The 27,999-nt window shown below is 41.5% G+C and overlaps 1 protein-coding gene across 2 annotated transcripts in view; it reads right to left on the bottom strand.

The window, feature by feature from the left end:
- The window catches only part of SGSM3 (small G protein signaling modulator 3), a 1,391,341-nt gene that overhangs the window by 401,327 nt on the left and 962,015 nt on the right, over nt 1–27,999 (bottom strand). For both annotated transcript variants that reach the window (XM_044068352.1, XM_044068343.1), the window contains exon 14: nt 10,467–10,521. In XM_044068352.1, coding sequence (XP_043924287.1) covers nt 10,467–10,521 — 55 coding nt within the window. The remainder of the gene's footprint in view (nt 1–10,466; nt 10,522–27,999) is intronic.

The raw sequence follows: 27,999 nt of genomic DNA, 5'->3' as shown, positions 1-27,999 counted from the left end.
AGTAGTAGTAGTAGTAGTAGTAGTAGTAGTAGTAGTAGTAGTGGCAGTGGCAGCAGGAGTAGTAATTAGAAGTAAACATAAGTAACTGCCAGTGAGGAAGTACTAAATTCCACTGCTACCTAGAAATCTACAGGCTACCTTCACAAATAATAAACCCTGGGAAAAAGTGTGATCACAATGCACTAGTGATCAAGAAGCCAAAAAATTAAAGGCAGCTGTGCATCAAAAAGCACATCTGACAATGAAGTGATAAGGGAAACATGACTTATTTGACATGGAATTACAGAGCATTTGGAAAACTAAAGAAGATGCTCTTAAACCTAAATTAGCATTTACGAATTTGGAATTTCATGAACTCAAAAAAGCTTTTTCATGCTTCAGTAAAGGGCAGAAAAGAAAACATTAATCTAATTAATATTCGTTCAAATAGGGAGGGAGAAGATCTGGATTCCTCCTCCTCCTTTTCATGACAAGACTTGTACAATAGCTGCAGCCCTGAACAGTGCAGGGGAAAGTTCATGAAACTTACTTGTTGCTCTGTTAAAACTCCTAGATGGCTTTCTTTTAATGGTCATATTAAATAAATGACAAAGCTCCCATTTCACAGGGCACTAATAAAGACATCTTCTAGACTGCTACTTTTAGTTTGGTGTTCAATACACAGAAGGAAAGGGAAGACAGCACAAGTAAGTAGTACACAAATGAACATTATCAAACTAGTAAGGAGAATGAAAGTCCCAGATTATGAAAAAAGAACCCAAGAGTTTAACCTAAAAGTGGCAAAAAAGGGAGGAGTAAGACAACACTATACCTCAATGGAGCGAGCAAGTAGGTGGGGTGGAGCTGATGAACAGAAACAAATGCCTGATTCTGTCATAGGGGGATTAAAGTCCTGAATACAAATGTGATGACCTGTGTTTGACTAGGGGCTAGGGCTCTGGAATAGCTGAGTACAGAAGGTCAAAGTGGCCAACACCATCCTGCATATTCTGGGGAGGAAAGGTTGGGGTCCAGTACACTGTGATGCTGGCACCTACTGGACAGACAGCATTTGGGCCTGAGCTTACACAGCACTGCTCCATGAAGCCAGAAGGATTAATGTGTATAGCAGCATACATATGCCCTTTGTAACACATGTATGCTACGATATCTGTGGATGTAACAGATGCACTTAGTGGTGAGGATGTAGGTGCATAAAATGAGACACACATTCGCAGCAGATGACAGTGCTACTCCCAGCACTGGAAGTCACAGATGCACTTAGATGTGAAGATGTAGGTGCATAAAACAAAAAAAAGTCCAACCTTCACAGCAGATGATAGCACTACTCCTAGTACCAAACTATTACCTCTGAGAGAAGTGAATGTGTTGACAGGCTTTCACAACATGAAAGGAGTGAATGGACTGGTACAGTATCAACCCTAATAGGGATGAATGGATCAGCTGGGTGGTTGGGACTGACACTATGTTCAAATGGGGTTAAACCCCCAAAAATGAAAAAGTACAGCAACTGGGGTGAAGAAAGCAGTAGTGGCAGCTTGAGGGAGCAAGATTCAAACTGGCTTAAGACAAAAATAGCGTTCCGCTTCCAAGATGGCTGTACACTGAGTAACAGCTTGTTTCTAGCACTCCCAGTGTGAAAACAGAAACTCAGCAGAGAAGGCCAGTAGACTTGCATTTATGGGTAAATTTCAGTAAATGGCTAGTAAGTGCACTGCCTGGATGCCAGGAATAAAGAAATACAGAAGACCTGAAAAACAACAGCTACAAAAAGGAAGGGAGAAACACTGACTGGGGAAAGTTCTGCAGCTGTTCAGCAAAAAGCAGTGCAATCTTCAGACATGACTTCCAATAACCTACAGGAGGATACAAGACAAATGTATATAGACCTGGTTAAAGTAAACAAAACACTGATGAAGTACATAAACAGATATTCAAATGAGATGACAAACCTGCAAAAATGAGAATTCGAAATGAAGAAAAGGCTGGCAGAATATGAGACTGCTCAGGAAGAGGTATTTCAAAAAATAATAGAATTAGAGGACAGAGCATGTAGGGGAAAACCTCAGATTTTCAGCTATACCAGAGAAGCTGGAAGGAACAGACTGCATTAATTTTATGAAAGCACAAATAAGCAACTGGACTGGTATTCCACAGCAGGAGTCGTCAGTTGAACGGGCAACATCAAGTGTATGCTCCAAACCTAGTTATAAGAAAGCAACCTAGACTTTTAATAGTAAAGATGCAATCCTACCAGCAGAAGGAGTTGGTTCTGACAAAACTGAGGCAGAAGGGAAAAAAAAACTAAAAGTGGGAGACAGCGGAGTGTTTGTGGAGAAATATTACTCATTGTACACCAGGCAAAAGAGAAGTAAATTCATTCCACTATTCAGGGAATGTTGAGACGTAGGTGTGAGATTCAAATTGCTGTATCCAGCTGTCTAAGTTATTCTTCCCTGGAGGGAAAAAATCATTTTTTGATGAAGTGCATACTAAGGAGGAAATGAACTGTAAAACAGAAGGAGATTCTGCTTCTTGTTCCTCTGGTAAAACAAGACCACAGGAGACTGTACCTGTGAAACCTTTCCTAGTATTTCAATGGAATACATTGGAGAGAAGGAAGGAAGCACAAGAGTTGGCTAGAAGAATCGAGAGTACATTGAAAATGAAGCAGACACAGGATTTGGGTGATGGAGAACAGTAATAAAACCAGTAACAATGTGGGATTACAATGCAATAACTATATTTGTGAAATATGACAGAACAAGAAAATCTGGAAATATTGGACTTTTTCAAAATCTCTTGGATTGTGGGGGATTCTATAGTATATGCCCTACTTCAAGTCATTAATGTTCAGAAAAATGCTTTGGGGAGGGGAAGAGATGAGAGATAGCTAACTAAGTAAAGAAAACACTTTTTTTAATAGTACTGTATTTGTGGTGCATGGTTTTCTTTGCATGCTATTTTTAAGTATAATGGGGATTGTACACAGGTGGCATTGTTTTTTTCTACACTCTTCTCTCTTTCTTCTTGAACACTTTTGAGAAAAATAGGTAATGCAATGATAAAAAAGGAGCCTGGTTAAAAATGCATGACAAAGTTAAAATTAATGTGCTTTTTTCATTTTTGCATGGGAAAATGACCAGATTAAGGACCTTAGATTGCTTAGTTTTAAGAGAGATCAAGTAAATGAAAAAGAATATTGAATATTACAAGGTATATGCTATACTAAGTAGCATGTCTGCAGCTGGTCTTCATGTCTCCACGGAGACAATCTGATAAAAAGAAACTGGAAACAGTCTGGTGGGAAAGGGAATGGCTGGGGGGGGGGGATTGGCTAGGATGTAATGTTCTCTGAAAACAGTCTGGGGGGTTCCCAGCTGTGAGAGCTTTAAAGATAATATAAAACCAATCACACTTAAAGTGAAGTTTTTTTCAGTTTTCTTGAAATGCAATGGGGATACTAATATAAACAGGTACTTGTGTTTTTTTTTTCTTTTTCTCCAGTCTTCTCTCTTTTTCTTTGTTCAGTTTTAAGAAATGTAAGCATTGCAATAAAAAAAAGGAAAAAGAGGAAGAAAAGGGGGAGAGAGCAAGGGTCTGGTTAAGAGAGTATGAAAGACAAAAGAAAAATCAGTGTGGTTTTTCCCAAGGTTGCAAAGGGAAATGACAGGGTTAAGACCCTAGGCGTTATCCAGTAACATGTTTATTACAAAGCATGTAAATGCAAAAGAATATTGAACATTATAAGGCTTTTTTCTGGTAAACAAGGTACCCTTAGCATTTTTGTGTCTGGTTTGCATGTCACTAGAAGAGAATTTGATAAACAGAAAGTGTCTACTGAAAACATTCAAGTGATTTCTCAGCTGGGAGATCTATAAAGATAGACAAAATCAAATAACACTTACTAATATCACAGGCTGTACCATGCATCTTAGCATAACTAGCCTTTCTTTTTGGTCAGCTCTAGTCTGTCTGTGTGGCTTTCAATTTAGAACTTTTGTTCTTATTAGGAAGCAAAAACTTCAACATTTGAAGATGTACATAGTTGTGCGTGTTATTAAGTTAGTAGGTTTTGGGGGTTTGTTTGTTCTGTTTGAGGGCTTTCACAAAATAAAAAAGTTATGTAAGATGTAGCATAGGTGCAAAAGGATATGACAAGAAACAGCTGTATAAAAGACCAACTTGCTGAACAGTATATGCATTTAACATAAAAACTGGAACTAGACATTTAACAAAAAAGCAGTTATACATAAAAGGTGGTAATAACTATATAAGAAAATTATGCTTTCTGTAATGTCTTTCAATCTGAATGGGCTTACAGATAAATATAAAAAAAGAAATAGTGAACTATATTAAGAACTTAGAGTGCAAATAGCTGTGTTACAGGAGACACACCTGGAAAGTACTGAACATGTAAATTTGATAAAGAAAGGCTTTCAGGATGGTTATTCGGTGGAATATCTGGGGCAAAGCAAAAGAGGAGTACTTATACTAATTGCAAGAGGAGCTCCAGTAGTGATAGAAGAGGAAAACAAAGATAATAATGGAAGATACATAGTATTAAGGGGCTACTGGTTAGGGAGGACGATTACAGTGGCATGCATTTACATCCCACCTAAAACTGCTACAATGGAGCTTAAGAAAATTCTGGGAGAAATAATCAGCCTTCAGCAAGGAGTATTTCATATAGGTGGAGACTGAAATTTGGTAACTGGGGGGCCTAGACCGGAAAATATAACAAAGGAGGGTACATTTTTGAAGAAATTTATGAAAACATTTGGCATGGAATATGTGAATTCAGTACTAGGAGTTTGGAGTAAATTTACATATTAGTCACAGAGATACAAAAACTGGACTATGCTAGATAGATTTTATATCTCGCATGAACATGTATATTTAATCGAAGGTCTCGATACCCACCCAATAACTACTTCAGATCATGTGCCGATAACTAAAGTAAAAATGCAATGTAATAAAATAAAAATGAGACACTGGTGCTTTTCCACCTATAGGTTGAAAAGACAGAAATTTAAGTAATGGGTTTTGGAATTAATTCAGGAGCTACTAGAGAAGATAGAATTTTCTTCTGAAAATATAGCTAGGGAGTGAGACAAAATTAAAGTGGAGTTTAAAACTAGGGTGGAAATAAAAGAAGGAAATATGGTTAAGAACTAACAAGAATTGTTTAGAGGGACTGACAAATGTTAAAGTATTGCAAAACAGAGGGAATCTCTCAGAACAGGAAAAGGAGCAACTGCAGAATGCTAAACAGAAAATAAGGGATTACCTCAATAATATGCATGAGTTTAGAAAGATTGCTGCGAAGCAATTGTTTTCTGATAACTCTAGAGCACAAAACCTTTTAGCACAATGACTCAGGCAACAGAGTGGAAGGGGTTGTCACCAAGCTTAGGAAGTCTATAACAAGGAAGATAAGAGTCCCTGTAGAAGTATTACAAATATTTCAGAAATGCTATGAAAGTTTGTATAAAGCAGAGAAATGTGAAAATCAAGAAAAGTTACAAATGGAAAGGTTTATAGAACAATTAAATATACCAAGGTTAGAGGTAGATGAGGCTCAATTACAAACAGGATATGAAGAGATGAGATAAAAATGGCTATGTATAACCAATTGACAAAAAAAGTCTCCAGGAATAGATGGTATTCCTATGGAAGTTTGGAAGCTAGGAGGGAAAAAACTGAAAGATCTGCAAGGTTTTGTTTAACAGTACTTCAAGAGGAGGAGAAGTATCAGCATCCTGGAAGAAGGTAGTGGTAATGGTAATACCTAAAGAGGGTAAATGATCTATTGGATCCAGATTCATACAGGCCCATTTTAACACTAAGCCATGACTATAAAGTGTCTATGTCTACAATGGCTGAAACAATGGCAAAAGTGATACCAAAATTGATAGACTTGGATCAATGTGTTTTTGTGGAGGGGAGGCAAACATCTGACAATATTAACAGCACACTGATGATCCAGAGGGAAGCAGAAAGTTAGAAAATACCACTTTTATTGGTGGGTCTTGATGAAGAGAAAGCATTTGACAGAGAAGACTGGGATTTAATGAGCAGGGCAATGGAAGCATTTGCTTTCCCTGATACAATTATAAGGTTGATTAGAAGTATATACGAGGGATCAGTGGTGAAAATTAATGTGGGTGGGGTCCTCTGTGATAACTTCTGTTTGAGTAGAGGAACCAAGCAAGGTTATCTGCTTTCCCCTTTGTTGTCTGTATTAAATTTAGAACCACTGGCAACGAAAATAAGGGACTCAGAAATTTAAGGATATACTTGGTATGGTAATCAGGAAAAACTGGCTCTATATGGAGATATTACTTTAAACATGATAAACCAGAAAGGGACAGCACAGTGTTGTGGACCATGGTGGGACAGTTCCAAATCTTCACAGGATACATAATTAATGAAGCTAAAACAAAGGCAATAGTGGTAAATTGTATACCCACACACATATTGGTCCAACAATATCCATATTTACGGGGACATGATAAAATGAATTATTTAGAAGTATGGATTAGAAATGACTCTGTTGTGGCAGCCAAGGATATGTGGTGAGAAGAGACTAAACAGAAGATAATACAAAAATTGAGAAACTGGACGCTTTGTTATATGAATATGGATACTAAGATACAAACCATTAAAATGTCTTTAGTCCCTTTAGTCTTATATGCAGGTAATTTTTTTATCAACCAGAGGAGAAGCTGTGGATAGCATTTAAAAAAGAGTTGAAAGATTTTATCTGGGAAGGGAACACAGCAAGAGTCAAGCGGGATAAGCTGATTCTTCCAACAGAACAAAGTGGACTAGGACTACCCAATTTGAGGGAGTATTTTAGAGCAACACACTTAAGGCTCTTATACATACCACAAGCATAAAACTATAACTCTAAGTGGAAAGAAATGAGGATGATACGGGGGGAAGCTCAAGAAACAAGAAGAGATTGGGATTTTGGATGCAGACTCTTAAACAGAACAACAAAAATCATGCAGAGTATTATATTCACAAAATAGCAGGGATTATTCTAAGAACTAAATCAGCATGAGACTGTGGAAAAGAGATTCAGCAGAAAGGGATGACTGTGGTTAGGGATACAGATAATAGTTGAGAGGGGGTTGGAATTTATTGGAGAAAACTGGCAAAGGAACCAAGGTACTGGGAGCAAATACATAGAAAGGGAAAGGTAATAGAATGGGAAGTGGCCAAGAATTTATTTGGACTGCAGGACTGCACATTAGAGATTACTTCCCCTATCAAGGATTGATATCAGAGTATACGCAAAGAGAAAGAAATAGGGAGGTCCTAAATGAAAGACCAGCACTGGCAGAGTTTTTAATATAATCTAGAACAGAAGCTGCCATTAAAAAAAGGAACAATTAGTAAAGCATATAAAATAGTGAATGATAATTATAAGACTCGGTCATAGAAGCTTAGAAACGATTGGGAAGAGACGTTGGATAGTAATTCACAAAGAGACAATGGGGGATATATGAATATCTCCCAAATATGCAACAAAGTCTAGAAGATTTATGATCTTTGCCTGGAAGTGTTTACACAGGTATTTTGATACCCCAAGTAGACACCAAAGAATTTTTCCTTAGATGGCTAGCAAATGTTGAAGGCATGATTGGCAAGAAAGATGTGGCTGGGAATATATTTTTTGGGAGTGTAATGAGCTGGCAGACTTTAGGGATTCCCTGCAGACCTCTCTACCAGAGATGTTGGGTGAGCAATTACTAGAAAAAGGAAATCAAAGTCTAGACCAACTTTACTAGAAGTAGTGAATATAGTAACAGAGATAAAACAACTGCAATTGAGACCTTTAGAAAAGGGAAGGAAACTACATGGGAAAAAATGGGAATTGTGGGAACAATTTATGCAGAGAAGGAATGAAGTTTAAGAGGCAGGATTTGAAAGAGCCATATAATTATTAACTGACAATGACTGGATAGATTATAAGTGATTAATAATGTTTACAACTACAGTGGTTTCAGTTGTGTCGGTGATGTATAATAATGTTTGCAACTAAAGTGGTGTAATTTTCTTTTTCATATATATAAATGTAAAATTGCCTATGTCATATGTGATAATTTAATAAAGATGTTTGTTGGGAAAAAAAGACAAAAATACTGTTCAGTAAGAGCTTAGCAGAGTTCTGTAATGCACTGTTGGAGGGAATCATAGAATGTATGCCAACAGACAGGTTCAACTGTGCTGGGGAAACAGTAAATAACAGTAATGGGAAGGAGATTTGCAAAGATGCGAGATGCAGCAATAAGATGGAGACAAGACAACATGATTTTCTGATTGCACTATGATTAAACAGCTACTATGGGGATTCTGCATGTACACAATTTCTGGCAAGAATCTGGACTACAATACCTTTTCAGGAAAGGAAAACTATTATCTTTCTCACAACTTAAAGGCCTTTTCTAATCCTTTACTAAAAGCCCTGGGTCTGAGGATGTGGGATCACCTATGTATTCTTCCTAATCGGACGCCAAACAATCTGCTGCTTTTCCCTCATAACAATCAGAAATCTCTTAATTACATTATAATAAACAATCTACTCCCTGATCCGTCATAAATATAACTCTGTAAATATTATAAACCAGCCTTATAATGACAGTTACCACATTACAGTAGAAACAACACTAATCACTATGCAATACTGGTGATGTGTGATGACAGCTAGCACACTGCTACAAAGTCTGATCACAACCACAAGCTGGTTTTGTAAGTGGTAGTCAGGCAGTACTGTGTTAAGTGAGACTCTCTAAATCTCACTTCAACAAAACCGACATAGTGAAAAAAAAAAAATCTTTCTTTGTCAAGCGAAGACCACTATGCTAATTAATGCGAAATATATCTGTCTTGCATGAGAGTCAACATGCAACGGCAACTATCCCAAGTGTCAGAAGCTTTTGTCTTTCACCCCAAGATGCAGTATCCTTGAGGTCAATTACCTTAAATATGGTATGCAGGGGGCAAAGTCTTCTAAATGACAAACTCTTCGCCCACAGAATATGTCTTATTTTAAATACTAAAAGTAGTCATCTTTCACGAGAACTATCTTCAGAGTGTTAGTTTCAGTGAAGTAAATGTCTGTGAACCTCACTTTAGTAAAATTATCTAAGACCATAATGACTGTTTCACGTACGATGTAAATCAAGGGACCATCTATTTAATTATCTCACTTAGACTGTGATTTTAAATTCTGTCCAGGTTTTATAAATTGAGCTATGTAGCTACCATAATGAGTACTTCTCAAAACATCTCGATAAGATGCAAATTTTGTAGCTTTCATAGCTTTGTTGTTGAGTTACTCCACTGAAAAGAAAAAAAAAAACACAAATATTAAACAAAATATTTTGTCGGTCTTTTTATATTTTCATAGGATAAGACATGAACGTCCTAATTATTTGCATTATTTTTTGGAAATACAACTGAAAAGACACATATTAGTCAAATTATTTTCAACACCCGACCTGCCCCAAACTGAAGAAAAATGGCAGTTTTAAGAAAACAGACTGCAGATTTTGAAAGACATGTGTTTGTTTAACTATAAGCTGTGAATTTCTCTTAAATTTAAAAGCCATACTGTTCAAATGTGGATATGACTCACTGGAAAACCAGAGGTAAGGGAAGGATTGTACATCTAGGAACAGTGTTTCTCCTCTGTGGGCAGAACGGAATTGAAACCAGTGGCCTCCTGGATGACTCAATCCCCACCAGAAAACATTGCTAGATAACTGACTTTTTAAACTATTTTTTAGCCTTATTGCAGTGGCCACTTCGCTTGTTCATTTCCACAAACAAAGGGAAGGGAGAGTCTGGGATTGCTGCTATCATTCAGAGGGATTTTTTTTTGTCATGTGGTACTAGCGGTGTTTCATATCCCTCCCCAAGTTGGAGGAACAGAACCGTGTAAAGCTGCAAAACTGTTCTGAGCCAGGCAGGGAAATCTATCGACATAGCTGCAATATGCAGATGGAGTGTTGTCTACACTTTAGCAATTTCACATTTCTTATATATGAACTTCTGTGCCTTTCCCCAGATGACACTCCTACAGCAGGATACTGCCCCAGGAATGGGTGAGCAGAGGTCAACCACTCACTCCCATTCACTCTGCCTGACTTCCTCCAATGCCTAGGTCATATTAGTCTTAGAAAGGAAATCTAAAGAGTACAGTCAAGTTCAAAACCTATATATCAACAAGCTGGCATGATGCTAAACTTACTGTAGCATATGCAATCTGGTAACTGCCTAAATCACAAAACTTACTGCAGCACGGGCGCCAATCCTGTAACTGCCTAAATCACTTTCTAACGTGAGACTCTGAGGGTTCTTGCAGTTACAGCTGCATAGGTTATTAGATGGAGGTCAGCTAAGGCCAACAGAAAAACAAGGTGCAACAAAATATAACAGACATATTGTCTCACCTCTGAGTCCGTTTAGTTCTCCAACCCAGCAGTGTTCATCTTTCTGGGAGATGATCTGAAACCAGAAATTATGGCAGCTGAGACTTAAGGTACCAAAAACTGTGGCATAGACATTTACAAAAGGCACTCAACATACACAAATCTCTCTCTCTCTCTGTGTTCACAAACAGTACTGAGAAATGTACAAACTTTAAACTTTTACAATACAGAAGAGAAATGAGAATACACCAAATGTTATTTGCAATCACTTGTTCATTGTGATGATCCATAATAACAATCTCCCATGACAAGCTTAAAATATCCTGAGGCACAGCTGTGAAGTGCAATTTTCACCTTAAAGCAATATGAAATTACTGCTGCAGCCCTAATACATATAAGCTATCCAGAGGTACACAAAAGCAAAAGATGGCTGCAAATGTTAAACAGTACTTATACATCAAATGAGAAGCACTTAAGAAGTAATTACTAAAGCTACCACATACTTGTGATTACAAGCCCATACACCTGCAGACAGTGTTTCTACATAGGCACATTCTTGAAAGGATTTACTATCTGAATAATACCAACATAAACATGCTGCTATAACACTGCAGTAAACAATCAGGACACATGAGATGCCTAAGCAACAAATGTACACAAAGGGAAGACAAGGATTTGACATGGACTTGTATTCATGAAGGAAAGGGAAGGGGGAATAGATATCCACCCGAGTCCCACCCAGTAACACAGACAGAAGAGGGGATGGAAGGAGAGACTTTGGACTACAGCAGTGTCCACATTCAAAAATCTATAAATACAATAAGGTGACAACACAACTGTTCTATGCTCTTTGTGTGAGTCACAGCTGCAGTCATTATAATAGGAATGATGCCCACAGATGACAAGAAAAGTACAGTTTTGTACCTACCATAAATGTAGATGTTCGAGGATCCACATTGCTGCAGTCCTAACTATTGGGTAGTCCGCTGTCCAGTCGGCCCGAATACCAAAGTATATGGCTGACGTCGGTCAGGGCGCATTAGACTGACGTCAGTACGTCAGGGTACTAATGCGCATGACCGACGTCATATCCTCAGTCTTTTCTTGCCCCAGATGTCAGAAGACCCTGAAAAGATAAGGCCAAAAACAAAAACTCCCAAAATACCTGCACCAAAAATATATATATACAATATATACACAAGTAGCAGAATATAACCTCACCTACACAACCACCCCTAAACACAGAGGGGAAGGAGGGAGGGTAAATTGGACTGCAGCAATGTGGATCCTCGAACATCTACATTTATGGTAGGTACAAAACTGTACTACGTTCTTCATTCCACATTGCTGCAGTCCTAACTATTGGGTAGAATCCCAAAGCAGAGGTAAGGGAGGCTGGCAAATCATAAGGAAGCAGGAACTGACAACATGCCTTGCAAAATAGCAGTGGCAAAACCAGCCCTAGACTTAGAGTAGAGAGGAAGGTGATAATGCTTAGAGAAAGTATGCACTGAACTCCAAGTAGCTGCCTCCAAAATATCCTTAGTTGCCACCCCCCTTAGAAAAGCTGTTGAAGTGGCAGTAGCCCTAGTGGAATGAGGCCTAATCCCAGCTGGAATTTCCTTGCCATGATGGGAATAACAAAATGAAATGCAACACCCAATCCATCTAGAAATAGTTTGTTTTGACACAGGCTTGCCCTGAGAACTCAAAGCAAAAGAAATAAACAACTGCTGAGACTGCCTAAAATCTTTAGTCCTGCTCAAATAATAACGCAATTGCCTGTGTACATCTAAAGTGTGCAAAATCTTTTCCCCTTTATTTTGGGGATCTGCATAAAAAGTAGGCAAATGAATAGTTTGGTTTAAAGCCACACTAGAAACCACCTTAGGCATAAAGGAAGGATTAGTACGTAAAGATACCCTATCCTTATGAAAATCAAAAGGTTCCACTGCCATAAGGGCCTGTAACTCAGAAACCCTTCTTGCAGAAGTAATGGCCAACAAAAAGCAGTCTTCCAAGACAAATATTTCAATTCAGCAGTAGCCGCAGGCTCAAAAGGTTGTAGAGTAAGTTTCTCCAACACAAAATTGAGATCCCAAGCAGGAGTAGGAGCTCTACGGGGGTCTTATATTCTTTGCCCTCTAAGAAATTGCTTGAACAAAGGATGCGAAAACAATGGTGGGTCACAATCATAGTGAGCTGAAATTGCTGCAGCATGAATCTTAATAGAAGAGAAAGACAAACCTTTGTCCAATAACTCAGTAAGATATTGAAGAGCCACACTCAAATTTGGCTCTGAAATCTCCAAATTGTTTGCTGCACTCCAAAATAAAAATCTCTTCCATTTCTCTGCGTACACTTTTCTTGTACTAGGTCTCCTGGCTTCCATAATCACATTTAAAACTTGTTGAGGAAGTTGAGACCTGCTGCCTATCAAAACAGAATATGCCAGGCCGTTAGATGAAGAGAGTGAAGTTTGACATTGAGCAGGTGACCTTCTCTCTGAGACAACAGGTGTGGAATCAAGGGTAAAGGCCATGGAGGCTTCTTTACCAGACTCCTCAGTAATGGATACCAGTGCTGCCGAGGCCAATCTGGAGCTATTAAAATCATCCTTGGCTTGTCTTGTCTGACTTTTAGAAGCACTTTTGGAAGAAGAGGCAGAGGTGGAAACGCATACACATGAAGATTTTTCCAACTGAAAGAAAGAGCGTCCACTTTCCAAGCTGTGTGATGAAACTTCTTTGTGCAAAACTTTGGCAGCTGGTGGTTTAGTGGAGAAGCGAACAGATCTATGTCTGGAGTTCCCCATGACACTGTCAATTTTTGAAATACATGAAGATCCAGTTTCCACTCGTGGGGATCCATGATTTGTCTGCTTAACACATCTGCTAAGGAGTTCTGTGCTCCCGGCAGAAACCTTGCCTCTTGTCTTTGTAGAGGAGGAATGTCTGGCATGCCTTTGAAAGGAGGCAAGGTATGGAAATAAAACCTGTAACCGTGGTGAATGATATCCAGAACCCATCTGTCTTGGGTAATTAAATCCCAATTTTCTTTGAAAAGAGACAGCCTTCCTCCCAACGGTGCTGCCAGGCGAGAATGAACTGGCAGCTGAAAAGGCAGGTCATTGGGTCTGCTTACGAAAGGACTGACCCCTGCCCTCACCAGAAGTCGGAGCAGGTGAACTCCCTGTCCTAGGCCTAAAGGAACCCTGAGCTCTGCCCCTACCACGTCTAGACCTACCCCTAGACTGGGGATCATAAGCAGGATAAGTCCAACCCTTAGCAGGCCAATTTCTACTAAACTTGAGGCTGTACCTGCAAAAATCTTTAACAGTTTGCATAGATTTAGCCTTGTCCTCCATTTTCTTCAAAACTGCTTCCACAGGCGAACCAAACAACACATCAGATTGCAAAGGAGCATCCAAAATTCTTGTCTTAACATGCTCAGCTAAATTCTGATCTCTCAACCAGGCGTGCCTACGAAGAACAGAACCAGTGGCAGCCACCCTGGAGGAGGCCTGTACAGCATCAAAACCACATTGCAAGGAATGTTTACCCACTTGTTCAGACACATGAACTAAATCCTGCAACTCTTTACAGTCAATACCTTCCGCTAGAGCATCCACCTTAGATTTCAACTGTGAAAGAAGATAATTCTGATATTTTAACATGTGGAACTGGCAATTCAACGCCCTCATGGCTAAAGTGGAAGAAGTATACACTTTCTTTCCCCATCTATCCAAAGCCCTTGCCTCTTTATCAGGAGGGACAGGATTTTTAACAACTGAGGCCTTTACACCTTTAGGCCCCTGAGAGACAGTTTCAGGGTCTGCCCTAGGACTCTTAAAAAGATACTTATGAGCTTCAGGCACCCTATAATATCTATCCGGTTTAACAGGGGCAGGAGGCAAAGAATCAGGATTCAGGGAAGCCTCTGCAAAAACATCTTCCACCACATTCAAAACAGGAGGTATAGCTAAAGGCCTATGCTGGGGTAAAAATAAGAACTCCCTAAGCCTTTTCCTGGAATCAGAGAAATCTTGGCCTTCCCATTTAAAATGCTCCCTCATGGAATGCAAAGTCTCTGAAAATGAAAAATCCTCAGGAGGAGAAGCTGACGGAGTAGAATCATCCACATCAGAATCAGAATAAGGAGGGAACTCCTGCAAGTCTTCAGCTGAAGACTCAGAAGCCTCCGAGCATTGCTCAAAACTCTCAAGCTCAGGTTCCACCCTAGGCCTCTTATCAGGAGGGGGCATAGAACCCCTAATCATAGTAATCAAATCCTCTGCCATTTTAAGCATATGTTTCTTAGGCAAAGACCCTGAAGCAGTAGGAGAAACCCCCACTGAAGCAAAACTTGGCCTGCCCCTTAAGGAAGCCTTGGAAACAGAAGGGGAAGCCCTAACCACCTTAGGAAGAGAGGGAAGAACAGCCACCTGAGAAGCCCCCTCAGCCTGGCCTACTTCCTGAGAGGAAACATCCTGTAACAGTAAAGTCTCTCCCTGAGACTCTAAAGAAACACCTGGCAAAACCTCCGGCTCCACTGAGCCCTCTAAAGAACCGACGTCTGGGACTGTCGGTTCTTCCCCTCTAGGCTTTGCTGTTTTGTCCTTGCGTTTTTTAGCCGAAGCCGGCGTCGGAACATCCGACGGCATTTTATAGTTACAACGCTTCCCAAACACTAACCTGGCACAGTCTAACCTTCTCTTAATAGTGCGTTTGTTAAATCTAGCACAAGAACGGCATCCAACAACGTCGTGCTCAGGCCCTAAACAAGGTATACACAAAGTATGGTAATCCCTATGAGGTATCTGTTTCCCACAAGAAATACAGTTATTCACTTTTTCTGACATCCGGTTAAATACTGAGGCAAGAAAAAACCAAAATATTCCCCAACGGGGTACTTAGCCAACTTTGATTCGGTCTGAAACTCTGGCTTCAGAAATTTTCAGAACGCCAACCTGCACTCGCAAAATTGCTTCTGCATCGGACCATGCGGCAAAAAAGACTGAGGATATGACGTCGGTCATGCGCATTAGTACCCTGACGTACTGACGTCAGTCTAATGCGCCCTGACCGACGTCAGCCATATACTTTGGTATTCGGGCCGACTGGACAGCGGACTACCCAATAGTTAGGACTGCAGCAATGTGGAATGAAGAACATCTGAGGGGTAGCTACATATCATTACATGAGGGAAGCATGCCCTTCAGGATTGGTAAAGTGAACCCTTTCTTTGCCTGGAAACCATGTGTAACATGCAGTTTGGAGGAAAAAAAAAAAAAAAAAAAAAAAAGCATATATCGAGGTCCAGGTGGCTGCCTCCAACATATACTGAGCCCTAATTCATTTAAGAAAGGCAACAGTAGTGGCTAGGCTCTGGTGGAATGTGATCTCACTTTTACTTGTAGAAGATTATCTTGGGTTTTGTGACAGAAAATGATGTAATGGATTATCCACTTTCAAAGTATGCTTAGAAACATGCAGCCCTTTCTTAGTTTCAGGAAAGGCTACAAACAGTTGGTCTGAATTACTACTGTCCAAGTTAATACCAAAGTTGCCTGTGGATATCTTGAGAATAAAGGATCTTCTCTCACTTATTTTGAGGGTTTATATACAGCAAGTATATGCCTATGGGATTTATGATGTTTGTCGTCACACAGTAAGCTCTGCATTTATAGGGTATGGTCCAGGCCAAGCACAGGAAGATTCTCTACATCAGGGTATACACTGAAGACAAATGAAGAAATTATTAAAATTCTAACTTCCAGTGTAGTGGCTCAGGCTACACGTAAGAAGCAATAAACAAGATTGTGGATGTGTGTCAGTCAGATCACTGAAGAGCATACTGGATACAGAATATGATAAATGTTCAAAATTTCTACTGCTTTATATTACAATGGACAATTTAATAATGCTTGTAAAATGCATGTATAGTAGTCGTACAACCCCAGATCAGTAATGACTGCACTTGAGACATGGTATTAGATGAATTACTGTAATTCTTATTTTCAGGTGAGTGGCCCTATTTAACACTGGATACACATATGAAGGGATCCTCTGAATGGTTACACTAATGTAGAGTTATACTGTTCCTAGTCTTCTGGCTTCATAACAAAAAAAAAGGAGTTATGTACTCACCATAATGTTCCATGTTTGTTGTCCTTGACCTCACCTTCCTTCTTGCTGGTTGGGGTTCAGAGCCGAACCTCGGCTCTGAATCGGCCGTATACTATAGTTTGAGAGCTTTTACTGGCTTGAGGCTAGCCCCTATTCCAACATGCCTAGTGGAAGTTACCCCGATCTCATTTGTGATAACCCAAACACTAGACTATACAAGTAAAAAATTAATAGATTTTTACATACAAGAGAACACCTGAGTATAAAGGTGTAAATAATAAGCAAAGGGATAGAAAGGGAGTCTAGGTCTATCCAATTGGTATGGTAAAGTGAAACTCAGCCAGTGTAGCGAATGAAAGGAACTCCTCTCGATCCTCCAGGAAGGGGGAAGGAGGGTGGGATGCAAGAAGGAAGGTGAGATCAAGGACAACAAACATGGAACGTTATAGTGAGTACATAAGTTTTTTATGTTATGTTGTCCCTATCTCGCCTTCATTGTTGCTAATTGGGACCGCTTCCCCAGCACCTGTTTTTCTTGGATCACTCACTGGAAAAGACTCTTCAGGACTGTGGAACCAAAGGATGCCCTGTTCTGGGAGGCCACATCTACTTTGTAATGAATGATAAAGGTATGAGGATTAGCCCATGTAGCTGCCGCACAGATTGAATCTAAAGGCAGTTTGGCTTGAAAGGCAATAGAGGTAGCCAAGGCTATAGTTGAGTGTCCTCTAACTTTTCCCAGAAGTTTTTTGTTCCGCAAATCGTGGACGTAGGTGATGGTGTCTGAAAGCCACTTTGATATGGTCACTTTTGAGATTGAATAACCTTTTCTATTCTCTGCAAAAGATATAAACAATTCGTTGAATTTTCTGATGTCCTTGGTCCTGTGTAAATAAAAATGTAACTGTTTATGAACGTCCAATTGATGGAGCTTATACACTGCCTTGTTGCCATGATTGGGGAAGAATAGAGGAAGCTCTATGGATTGATTCAAGTTGTACTCTGAACACACCTTTGGTAAGAAGGAGGGATTGGTTTGGACAGAAACTCTATCTTTGTGGAAAATCAAGTACAGAGGACGAACTGATACGGCCTGCAATTCTGAAACCCTCCTAGCTGAGGCAGTCAAGAAAAGGGTCTTCCATGTCAAAAACTTTAGGGGACAAGTAGCAGCTGGCTCAAAGTGGGGGAAGAATCACAGCCACTAAAACTAAATTTAGGTCTCGGTGGGGGGGGGGGTTCTCTAATTGGAGGTCTTAAGAGGACAGCACCTCTTAGGAATGCTTTGCATAGCTTATGGGACATAATGTTAGAGCCCTATTCTCCCACATGAAAATTAGAAATGGCAGCTAGCTGAACATAGATAGTAGCTGCAGCTGCTCCTCGCACAAAAGTTTCAGCAAGAAATTTGAGAATCTTTGAAATGGGTGCAGTAAAGGGATCAATCTCATTCTTGTGTGCCCAAAAAGAGAACCTCTTCCATTTACTAGCATAAAAGTTTCCTGGTAGTGGGTTTGAGGGAGGAAATCAAAATGTGTTGAACTACCGGGGAAATATCAGGTAACCTGGTTAAGACTGGAAGTGTTGAAACCAAGCTGTCAGCTTGAGAGTTTGAATGGAAGGGTGGAGCACACTCGACTGACGCATCAGGAGAACTGGAACTGGGTCCAGGATCCAAGGCTTCCCCTGAAGATGAGGCCAAAGGAATGGGAACCATATCTGATGAGGCCAGTAAGGGGCAATGAGGATTATCTTGCAACCCAATGACTTTGCTTTATGAAGAACCTTGGGGATCAGGGGGAATGGTGGAAAAGCATAAAGCAGTACCAGGGACCAATCATGAACAAGTGCGTCCCTGGGTGACTGTCCCAGTGGTGGGACTAGGGCAAAGTAGCTGTTGCATTTGTTGTTGAGGAGGGTAGCAAAAAGATTGAAGCATGGCTGGCCCCATGTGCGAAAAAGCAAGCCTGCAATTTCATGTTTCAGAGACCATTCATGAGGCATCAGAATCGCCCTGATGAGCTTGTCCACTATCACGTTGGATTTCCCCAGAATGTGCGTTGTGATCAGAAAACATTGGGGAGACATCGCCGATTGCCATTGCCATACTCATAGAGCCTCCCAACACAAGGGATAAGACCTGGTTCCACACTGTTTGTTGATGTACCATACTACCGACATATTGTCTGTCTGAATTTCTATAGTTCCTGTAGGTAGAGAGTCTTGAAGTGCTTGCAATGCCAGAAGCACCGCTCTCATCTCTAGGACATTGACGTGCAAGTGGTACTCATGATGTTGCTGCCAAGTCCCTTGAACTGTCTGCCCCAGATAATGCCCCCCCCACCCTATCTGGGAAGCATTCGTGGTCACTGTGGCTATGGGTTGGAGGGGTTAGAAATGGCCGCCTATTGCCAGAGGGGAGTGAAGGCACCATTCTAGATTCTTCTTGCAGGACTCCATGATTAAAATCTGATGTGACATCGGTAAATCCTGGAATAACCACTGAGCAAAAAGGAGCCACTGCAGAATTCTCATGTGGAAATGTGCCATAGGGACCAGAGTAACTGCTGCAGCCACTGAACCCAGGACTTTGAGGACAAATCTTGCCTGAATTCTCTTTTTCACCATGAGGACTGAAACCTGATGACGAACGGCTGACACCCTTTCCTGAGGCAGCTTTGCTATCATGGCCCTTGCATCTAAATCTGCCCCTATAAATCTAATACATTGACAAGGCAACAAGGCTAACTTTTCATAGTTTATGGTGATGCCTAGTTGTGAACAAGTGTGAATTGTGGAGCCCTTGCTTGATTAGCTGATGTTTGGTGGTGGCAGTAAGGAGCCAGTCGTCTAGATATGGAAACACCTGGAATCCTAGATGCCTCAGGTGAGCCGTAACTACTGCCATGCATTTGGTGAACACCCTGGGGGCTGCGGTGAGACCAAAGGGCAGAGCTATGAACTGGTAATGACTGGCTCCCCAGCCAGAAGAGTAGATATCTCCTGGATCGCCTGTCCATTTTTATGTGGTAGTACCCATCCTGGAGATCGATAGAGCACATCCAATTGTCCTGACCCAAAAACGGAAGAATGGACTGCAGTGTTACCATCCAGAACTTTGTTTTCTTGACTGATTTGTTCAGTCTGCTGAGATCCAAAATGGGCCTCCAGTCCCCTGTCTTTTTTGGAACTAAAAAGAACCCTGTGTAAGTTCCGGATTTGATTTGGTCTGCGGGGACTTCCTGGATAGCACTTTTTTCTAGCAACCTTTGAACGTCTAGGTTTGCTTGATCCCGAAGATTGGGTGGAACATCTGGGGGGTCGACTGTTGTTTTCTTGTAAGGGGTGGGTGGGAGAAGGGAATTTTGAAACCCCTGGATAGTATCGATAGTACACATGTATCTTACGTGATGGTCTGCCAGGCATTTGGGTACAAGGATAACTTGTCCCAGACTGCCTCCAGAGGTGAACAGTCGGGCCTCCCTTCAGGAGAGCTGGAAGGGCCTACCAGAGAATGCATCTCTGTTGCCTGATCCTGGGGACCCCCTCACTGCAAGATTGGCATCTCCTTTATTACTTCCCCCTCTGCTCCTGGGGGAAAAAATCTCCACGTGTGTCAGGTGAAGCTCCCTGGGATTTCTGGAACCACATCTTCCCACTCTTCTGACCTTTTGGGTAAGGTCTAGAAAAAGCGGAAAGACATACTCCCACAGCAGAGAGAGTTTTGCCATCCCATTCACACCTGATAATAGTCTCTTTTACCTGAGGCCCGAACAATGAAGAGGGGGTGTTGGGAAAAGGAGGACTTGAAGGGCTCCACAAATTGACAAAGGCGCATCCAGGAGTGTTTCTGTAAGGCAACTCCTGTGCCTGCTACCCTACTCACTCCATCTGCTGTGTAAGAGATCAGCCACATGGAGGAGTTAACTACAGAAGTCATGGTCGCAAGCTGAGAAGCCGCCTTGCCCACAGCTCCCTCAGCTGTAGGATCCTGTAGGGTATCTCCCAACTCCTTAAGGAGATCCCGCTGAAGGTGTGTAAAGTGGGACAAATAATTCAACAACCTGAGAGTGGGCCGCTGACGAAAACGTACGCTTCCCATACCTGTCCATCATATGGGACTTTGTTTGGCAGATGGACAGAAGAAGTTTCCGCTAGTTCTTTCTTCGAGGCTGCTGCCACCACCATAGCATCGACAGGCATGCCCTTAGATAGAAAAAGCTTGTTGTCCAGAGCAGTTATAAATTTATTGAGCCTCCACGGAACTGGTTCCATAGTCTCTGGGGAGCTCCACACCTTCTGAGTCACTACGGCCAACAGTGGGTCGAAAGGCAGAGACACCGAAGAGGTGGAGGGTCGGGAACCAAATGCATCCAGGTACATAGACTCATCCTCAGAAAGGGCAAGGGACTTCCAGTCACCCCTCTGCCTAAGGAGTTCCAGGATGTCTAAAAATGAGACATCCTCAGAGGGGGACCCTTCTGAGTCCCCCAAGTCCGTGTCTGATGTCAGGGATTCAGGGGAGTCCAAATGCTTCCTCTTACACTTCCTCTTCCGAGGGACCTCCTCTGAGGGGTGTTCTGGAGAGGTTTTCTGGAGAGGTTTCGGAAGAGGTGGGGGTGTCCAATGGGGTGTCCTGGAGTATGGGTTCCCTATGCTTCGGTGGAGGGAAGGTTCTGAGGCGGACACTGGCACCGAAGGAGAAGGAGCCAATGGAGCCGAGGGTGGAGTGGTCTCAGAGGACAGCACATTCCTCATCACCTCGAAGGCACAGCTGTCCTGGCCCAAAAGAGTCTCTGGCTCCAAAGAGCCTGGAGATCTCCTCCGAACCAAGGGCGATGGCTCCAAGGTTGATGTAGGAGCTGAGCTCACCTGCACCAAAGCTCTGAGAGGGAGAGTAGGGTCGGACAAGGGTTCGATGCTGCTCCCCCCCTTCGAAGCTGATGAAGATCCCTCAATAGAATGGGGCAAAGAGGAGATCAGAGGGACGTCAGAACTGAGAGACCAGAAGTTATCAGAACCGATGGTTCCCCCACAACTTCCATGCACTCCGGCTCCAAACTCAAGATAGTCGGAGGAGGAATCGATAATGATGTTGGTTGGACTGTCGGCACCACTTCCTTATGGTGTGGGCTCGATAATAATTTTGCTAATGCCGGTGTCTTGAGAAGCCTCTTCACCACCCTCTCCACATCATCATCCAAAGGACTCCTGGATGACCAAGAGGAATGGGTGGAAGACTGATGACTGCCTGCCACAGATTGTAAGAGCAGAGATTGTGGAACAGACCACACCGGTTCCAGAGAGGGAGACCTAGTTCTCTTGTGAGTCTTGACTGGCTCCAAGACTACAGATGGGGCCGCAAGAGAAAGAGCCTTGTCGGAAACAACACTCAGATCCGACAATGCTGAAGATTTGTCTTTTTCTTTGGATGACACAGATATCGGAGCCTACGAGGAAGATGGCTTAGTGGACTTTCCCTGTTTTTTTGTTGGCTGAGTCCCCTCTGTAGAAGCATTGAAGGGGCCCTTTAATAAGCTTCGCAAAATCAGTTTATTTTTTCTCTCCTGCAGGACCCGAGAACTGAAAGCATAGTGTAGAGAGCACAAGTCCCGCAGGTGTATGCCCCCTAAGCAATATACATAGCTCATATGCCCCGTCCGTAAGGGACATCATTTGGCAGCACGAGTCACACTTCTTAAAACCCGAAGGTTTTGTCTCTTAAGTGGAATCATAGTTAAGACTGCTAGTATGCGAACAAATACTATCAACTAAGAACAAAGGCCCTGACCAATACACAAAGTTAAATGCCAATAAACTAGTTTAACTACAAACAACAAACAAAAAGACTTTTTTTTTTTGGAAGGAAGGAGTGAAGGGGAGAGCCTCTAAGCTAAAACGGCAAACTCCCCCAACTGAGGACAGCCTCTAATTTAAACGGCTGCTCCTAGAAAAGAAGAGAATAAGGGGAAAGCCCTTTATCTAAAAATGGGGCTGAAGGGAAGAAGAACCCACTAAGTTAAACGGGTTCGCAAGGAAAAGGTAGGTCTAAATTAAAATGATGGCCACAACAAGAACAAACAATGGAAGGTCTGAAAGAACACTAACCTATGAAGAAACTCTCTAACACTGAATATCTGACAAAGATTTAACAAAATATTTAAGAAAATGTTCGAATTTGGTCAAAAAGAAAAACACTTGGCCTGAGCCAGTATTCTGCAATCTCGAAGCTGCAAGCGGCAAACGAGATCTAGGTAACTCCCGCTAGGCATGTTGGGATAGGGGCTAGCCTCGAGCCAGTAAAAGCTCTCGAGCTATAGTATATGGCCGAGAACCCCAACCAGCAAGAACAAAGGCAAGATGGGGACAACATAACATTATATATTATACACATACACACACACACATACTTGTTTTTTTACAATGAGTTACATTCCGTTCATAGTTTCTGGATGATTACAACATTAAAATCATAGGTTCATAGGTTATCATAGGTTAGTACTAAGCTAACTGCCCTTGTGAGCCATTTTAAGCCTAGCCAATTATCCCTTGTGAGACTCAAACCCTGCACCTTATGTTTGTAAGGCAAACACCTTAACCATTAGGCCACCCATTAAAGAATATAAACAAAGTGGTGTGTTAAAAATGCAAATCATAAAGCATGTGCATACACTTAATAAGGATTACACGCTGACTGGTAAGCAAATTACTATAACATAATATAGCCAACTGGATAGTTAGTTTGCAATAATACCACTGTCACTGTTATACTGTCATAAACAGGTGACTGGCTTCATGGGACAACTTGAACTCCTTACTATTGCAGACATTTGAAGGGAAAGAACACATAACTGCAAAGCTACAGGTACTGAAGAGGTAATGTACAGGCATAATTCCATCTGCTTGGCTGGGTAAAATTAGTAGTGAACCGTTTACATTTTTATGAGTAAAAAAGTGTGTTAAATTAAGGTTAATGATGCTGGATTATTTTCAGTGTTGATAGTTTTTGAAGTTGTTAAAAGAAGTCAGTTGCATCGCAGGTGGTTTTCTTACTATGCAGACAAAAATACTGAATATTTATATGGGGTGTAACATGGTAAAAGCATTCTTTATAACCATTGCTAGCTGGAATGTTAATGGATTATCTAGTTCCATAAGAGGGACACAGTTATAGCATATTTAAAGAATCTGAAGCGGTGCACTAGAAAAATAATTTGGATCAACAGGAGCATGAGGCATTAGTTAAAGGTTACTGTGTATAGAGTGCGACCTCAAGTTTTCCAAGTAGTAAGACAAAAGAGTGACTTTTCTAGTTGCTCAGACTTGTTCTTTAGCTGTAGAAGATGTTTAATAGATGATCAAGGATGGTGTGTGTGTGCATATATATGTATATAGATAGATAGATAGATAGATATACACATATATAGGAGATAAACTGGGGCAACATGTATATCTGCTTACAGTGTTTATCTGCCATAAGGTGCCCCACAAAAGGATTTTCATTCAAAATAGAGGGAGATGCTTGTGCTTATAGAAAGCCTGCTGTCTATCAGAGAAAGAAATACAATTACTCATATCAAGGAAATGAGAAGTAGACCTCTAGACACGAGGCTTCCTAGACCGGGAAAGCTATGGGAGAGTTTACACTATAGTCATGGGTATCACTGACATTTAAACTGTTACACTAAGAAGTCAGCAACACCCTTCCAATTTAAATCCAGGTCTTGAGTAGATAACATTTTTATTACAACTGAGTATGCATTTCTGCTCAACTGGTGATGACCTCATCTATTTGTCATCTCTGATTAAGTACCTTTGGAATGTTATCTAGGAAGTTTAATAGGGCCTAGTCAAACAGCACTGTCAGTTTCCGATTGCATTTTTGAGAAAAGAGATGTTTGCAGAGTGGTGACATTGTTTGACATTAAGGTGTATAAAATACAAACAAATGAACATTTCTCAGTACTGGAATAGGATAAAAGTCAAAGTAAGGTAAGAGGATATACATAGCCTCTACTGATCACATGCGAAAAAAAGTCGAGATGTTCTAAAATTAAAAAAAATGGTTGAACTAGTGGAATTTCAAAATAAATTTTATTTTGGTAAAAGTCAGGACAGAAAACTGATAAATTAAAGTAGGAAAGTTTTAAGTGTTTAAAGAATATGAAATATTTTCAGATCAATTGTTCACCCCACCCTCCATCCTAGCAGCCCTGATCACAGCATTATATTAACTTAAACTCTCTTCTGTTCAGCATTTCTTCTCATTTATACTGCAAAATCTATATTTCTTACAACTAAAAAAGTACTTGTTTAATAACTTTAATACATACAACAGTCATTGAAAAGACTATCCACTACACAGATTTAAAATATTCCTGACTGCACACTATACAAAACTGCTTTACAATAACATGCTGATTATATCATGAAATGTTTTATACAAACACTGATGAGAAAGTACATTTGTGTACACTTTATAAATGTAGATGTTCGTCTGTATTCACTGTTGCAGTCCTCACATATGGGTTATCTGGCTCCCGGTAGCCCTCAGTCGGCCCGAATACCAGAGTCCTTGGTAAATGACGTCGGCTGCCGCCAGTTGTAAAACTGATGTCAGTACATCAGGTATAAAGGGAGACAGCCGACGTCATTTCCTCAGTTTTTCTTGCCTTAACTGTCAGGAGCCCCCAAAAGAAGGCTACTCCAGGAATGGTAGCACCCTGGACACGTCATACAAAACAATAAAAATCCATAGTCTGTGCCTTAGGAAAAAAGGGGGAATGGAGGGTGGGAAACCAGGACAGCAACAGGTGAATACACTCTAACATCTACATTTATGGTAAGTGTACACAACTGTACTATGTTCTTCGTGTTTCACTGTTGCAGTCCTCGCATATGGGTTGATTCCAAGAGCCCAGTAAGAAGACAATGGGGGGGGGGGGGCTCACAGAATAAGGATTGGTAAGGAGGCCCTGCAAAACTGCAGAGGCAAAACCAGCCCTGGATTTAGAAAACAAAGGTAGATTGTAATGCTTTGTGAAAGTATGGACAGAAGACCAAGTAGCTCCTTCCAGAATGTCCTTAGTAGGCACACCTCTCAGAAAGGCTGTAGAGGTAGAGACTGCTCTAGTAAAATGGTCCCTAATACCCTGAGGGGGAACCTTTCCATGCTGCAAGCAACAAAAGTGAATACAATGAGCAATCCATTTGGAGATGGTTTGTTTTGAAATAGCTTTACCCTGAGCCCCAGGTGCAAAACTAACCAATAACTGTTCAGATTTTCGAAAGGATTTAGTCCTGTCTAAGAAAGATCTCAGCTGTCTATGCACATCAAGAGAGTGCAGAATCCTTTCCCCTTTATTTTGGGGACTGTTGAAAAATGTAGGCAGGTGAATAGACTGGTTAAGGGTTAAACTGGAAACTACCTTAGGCATATTGATTCTCAGAGAAACTCGATCCGAGTGAGAAATAATGAAAGGTTCTACTGCCATTAAGGCTTGCAGCGCAGATACTCTTCTAGCTGAAGTATTAGCTAAAAGGAAAGCAGTCTTCCAGGATAGAAACTTCAAATCTGCAGAGGCAGTGGGTTCAAAGGGAGGCAGAGTAAGTTTTTCCAGGACAAAATTAAGAACCCAAGCAGGAGTAGGAGCTTGTCTGGGAGATCCAAGATTACTAGCTCCCCTCAGGAACCGTTTCATCAAGGGGTGAGAAAAAATGGGTTGCTCAAAAGGACAATGAGCCGAAATTGCTGAAGCGTGAATTTTGATTGAAGAAAAAGAAAGTCCACCATTAAGCAATCCTGCTAGGTAGTCAAGAATGAGTGAAAGAGAAGTATGAGAAGAGTCTTCTCCTTTAGCTAGCATTCAAGAACAAAATCCCTTCCATTTATTTATCTGCATAGGATTTTCTTGTGCTAGGCCTCCTGGCCTCATGAAGAACTTCAACCACCTGTTGGGAAAGATTTAAGGTATTAGCCAGGCAGTTAAATGCGGAGTTTGAGGATGAGGATGAAAGAACTTTCCCCCTCCCTGAACCAATAGATCTGGTACCAGGGGAAGATGCCAAGGCTGAGCCTGGAAAAGACTGCAAAGGAGGGGATACCAATGCTGCCTGGGCCAATCTGGAGCTATCAGAACAGCCTTTGGTTTTTCGTCCCTTATCTTTAGCAGCACTCTGGGAAGAAGAGGCAGAGGAGGGAATGCATAAACTGAGAGATGTGTCCATGGGAAGGACAATGGATCCACCCTCCAAGCTTTGTTGTGAAACTCCCTGGTGCAGAAGGTTGGAAGGAGATGACTGGTGTGAGAGAAGAAAAGATCCACTTGGGTGCCCCATTGATGAGTGATGCGATGGAAAATGTTCCTATTCAGTTGCCACTCGTGAGGATCCAGAACATGTCTGTTGAAATGATCTGCCAAGGAGTTTAGCCTCCCTGGAAGATAGTGGGCTATTAGATGTAAGCCCATGGATGCTGCTATGGACCACAGTCTCATGCTTTGTCTACACAAGGGGTAAAAGTGAGTCTCCCCTTGCTTGTTGATGTACCACATGCCTGTGGTATTGTCTGTCCTGATTAGCAGAGTCCCAGGGTAGAGTAGGTCCTTGAAAGCTAGTGAGGCCTGCTGCACTGCCATCAATTCTTTTAAGTTTATGTGCAGATGAATCTGCTGGGTACTCCAAGTCCCCTGTATGCCCCTGCCCTCCAGATGAGCCCTCCCATGCAACATCTGAGGCATCTGTGGTGAGAGTCTGGCTGGCAGGCGGTGAGCGGAAAGGCAGACCCTTGTTCTGATAACAGGCTGTTGCCCACCAGAGGAACTCCATTTGTAGACAGGGAATCAGGGGAAGTGTGTTGACACCAAAGGTTCTTGAGGTACCACTGAAGTTTTCTCATATGCAGCCTTGCATATGGGATCATCAAAATACATGAAGCCATGAACCCCAGTGCTTGCAGGAATTGCCTTGCAGAGAGCTGGGTCATGCTTGCCAAGTTCACGAAGTAAGCGGAAAGATCTTCTTGCTTCTGTTGAGGGAGGAATACCATCTGGGTGGCTGTATTCAGACTCACTCCCAGGAAAACAATCTCCCTTGAAGGAACCAACTTTGACTTGTTTTCATTGAGAGTGTAACCGAAAGAGGTGAGAGTGTTCTACACAAAATCCAAATCCTTTTCTAATTGTTCTGGGGAGTTTGCTTGAATGAGACAGTCGTTCAGGTAAGGTTAAATTTGAATGTTTCTCTGCCTGCATAAAGCAATGGCTGGAGCCAGACACTTTGTAAAAACTCTGGGAGCAGTAGCTAAGCCAAAGGGCAATGCAGAGAATTGAAAGTGTTGCTCCCCAACCCTGAAGCAAAGGAACTGACTGCAACTTTCCCTTATTGGGATGTGTGGGTAAGCCTCCTTGAGATCCAAAGTTACCAGC

Source organism: Protopterus annectens, chromosome 1.part0, assembly GCF_019279795.1.
Source record: "Protopterus annectens isolate FY-2018-M chromosome 1.part0, PAN1.0, whole genome shotgun sequence".
In the NCBI taxonomy this organism is placed as follows: Eukaryota; Metazoa; Chordata; order Ceratodontiformes; family Protopteridae; genus Protopterus; species Protopterus annectens.
The sequence above is the reverse complement of the archived record's forward strand: the minus strand, read 5'-3'. Positions and strand labels throughout refer to the sequence as shown.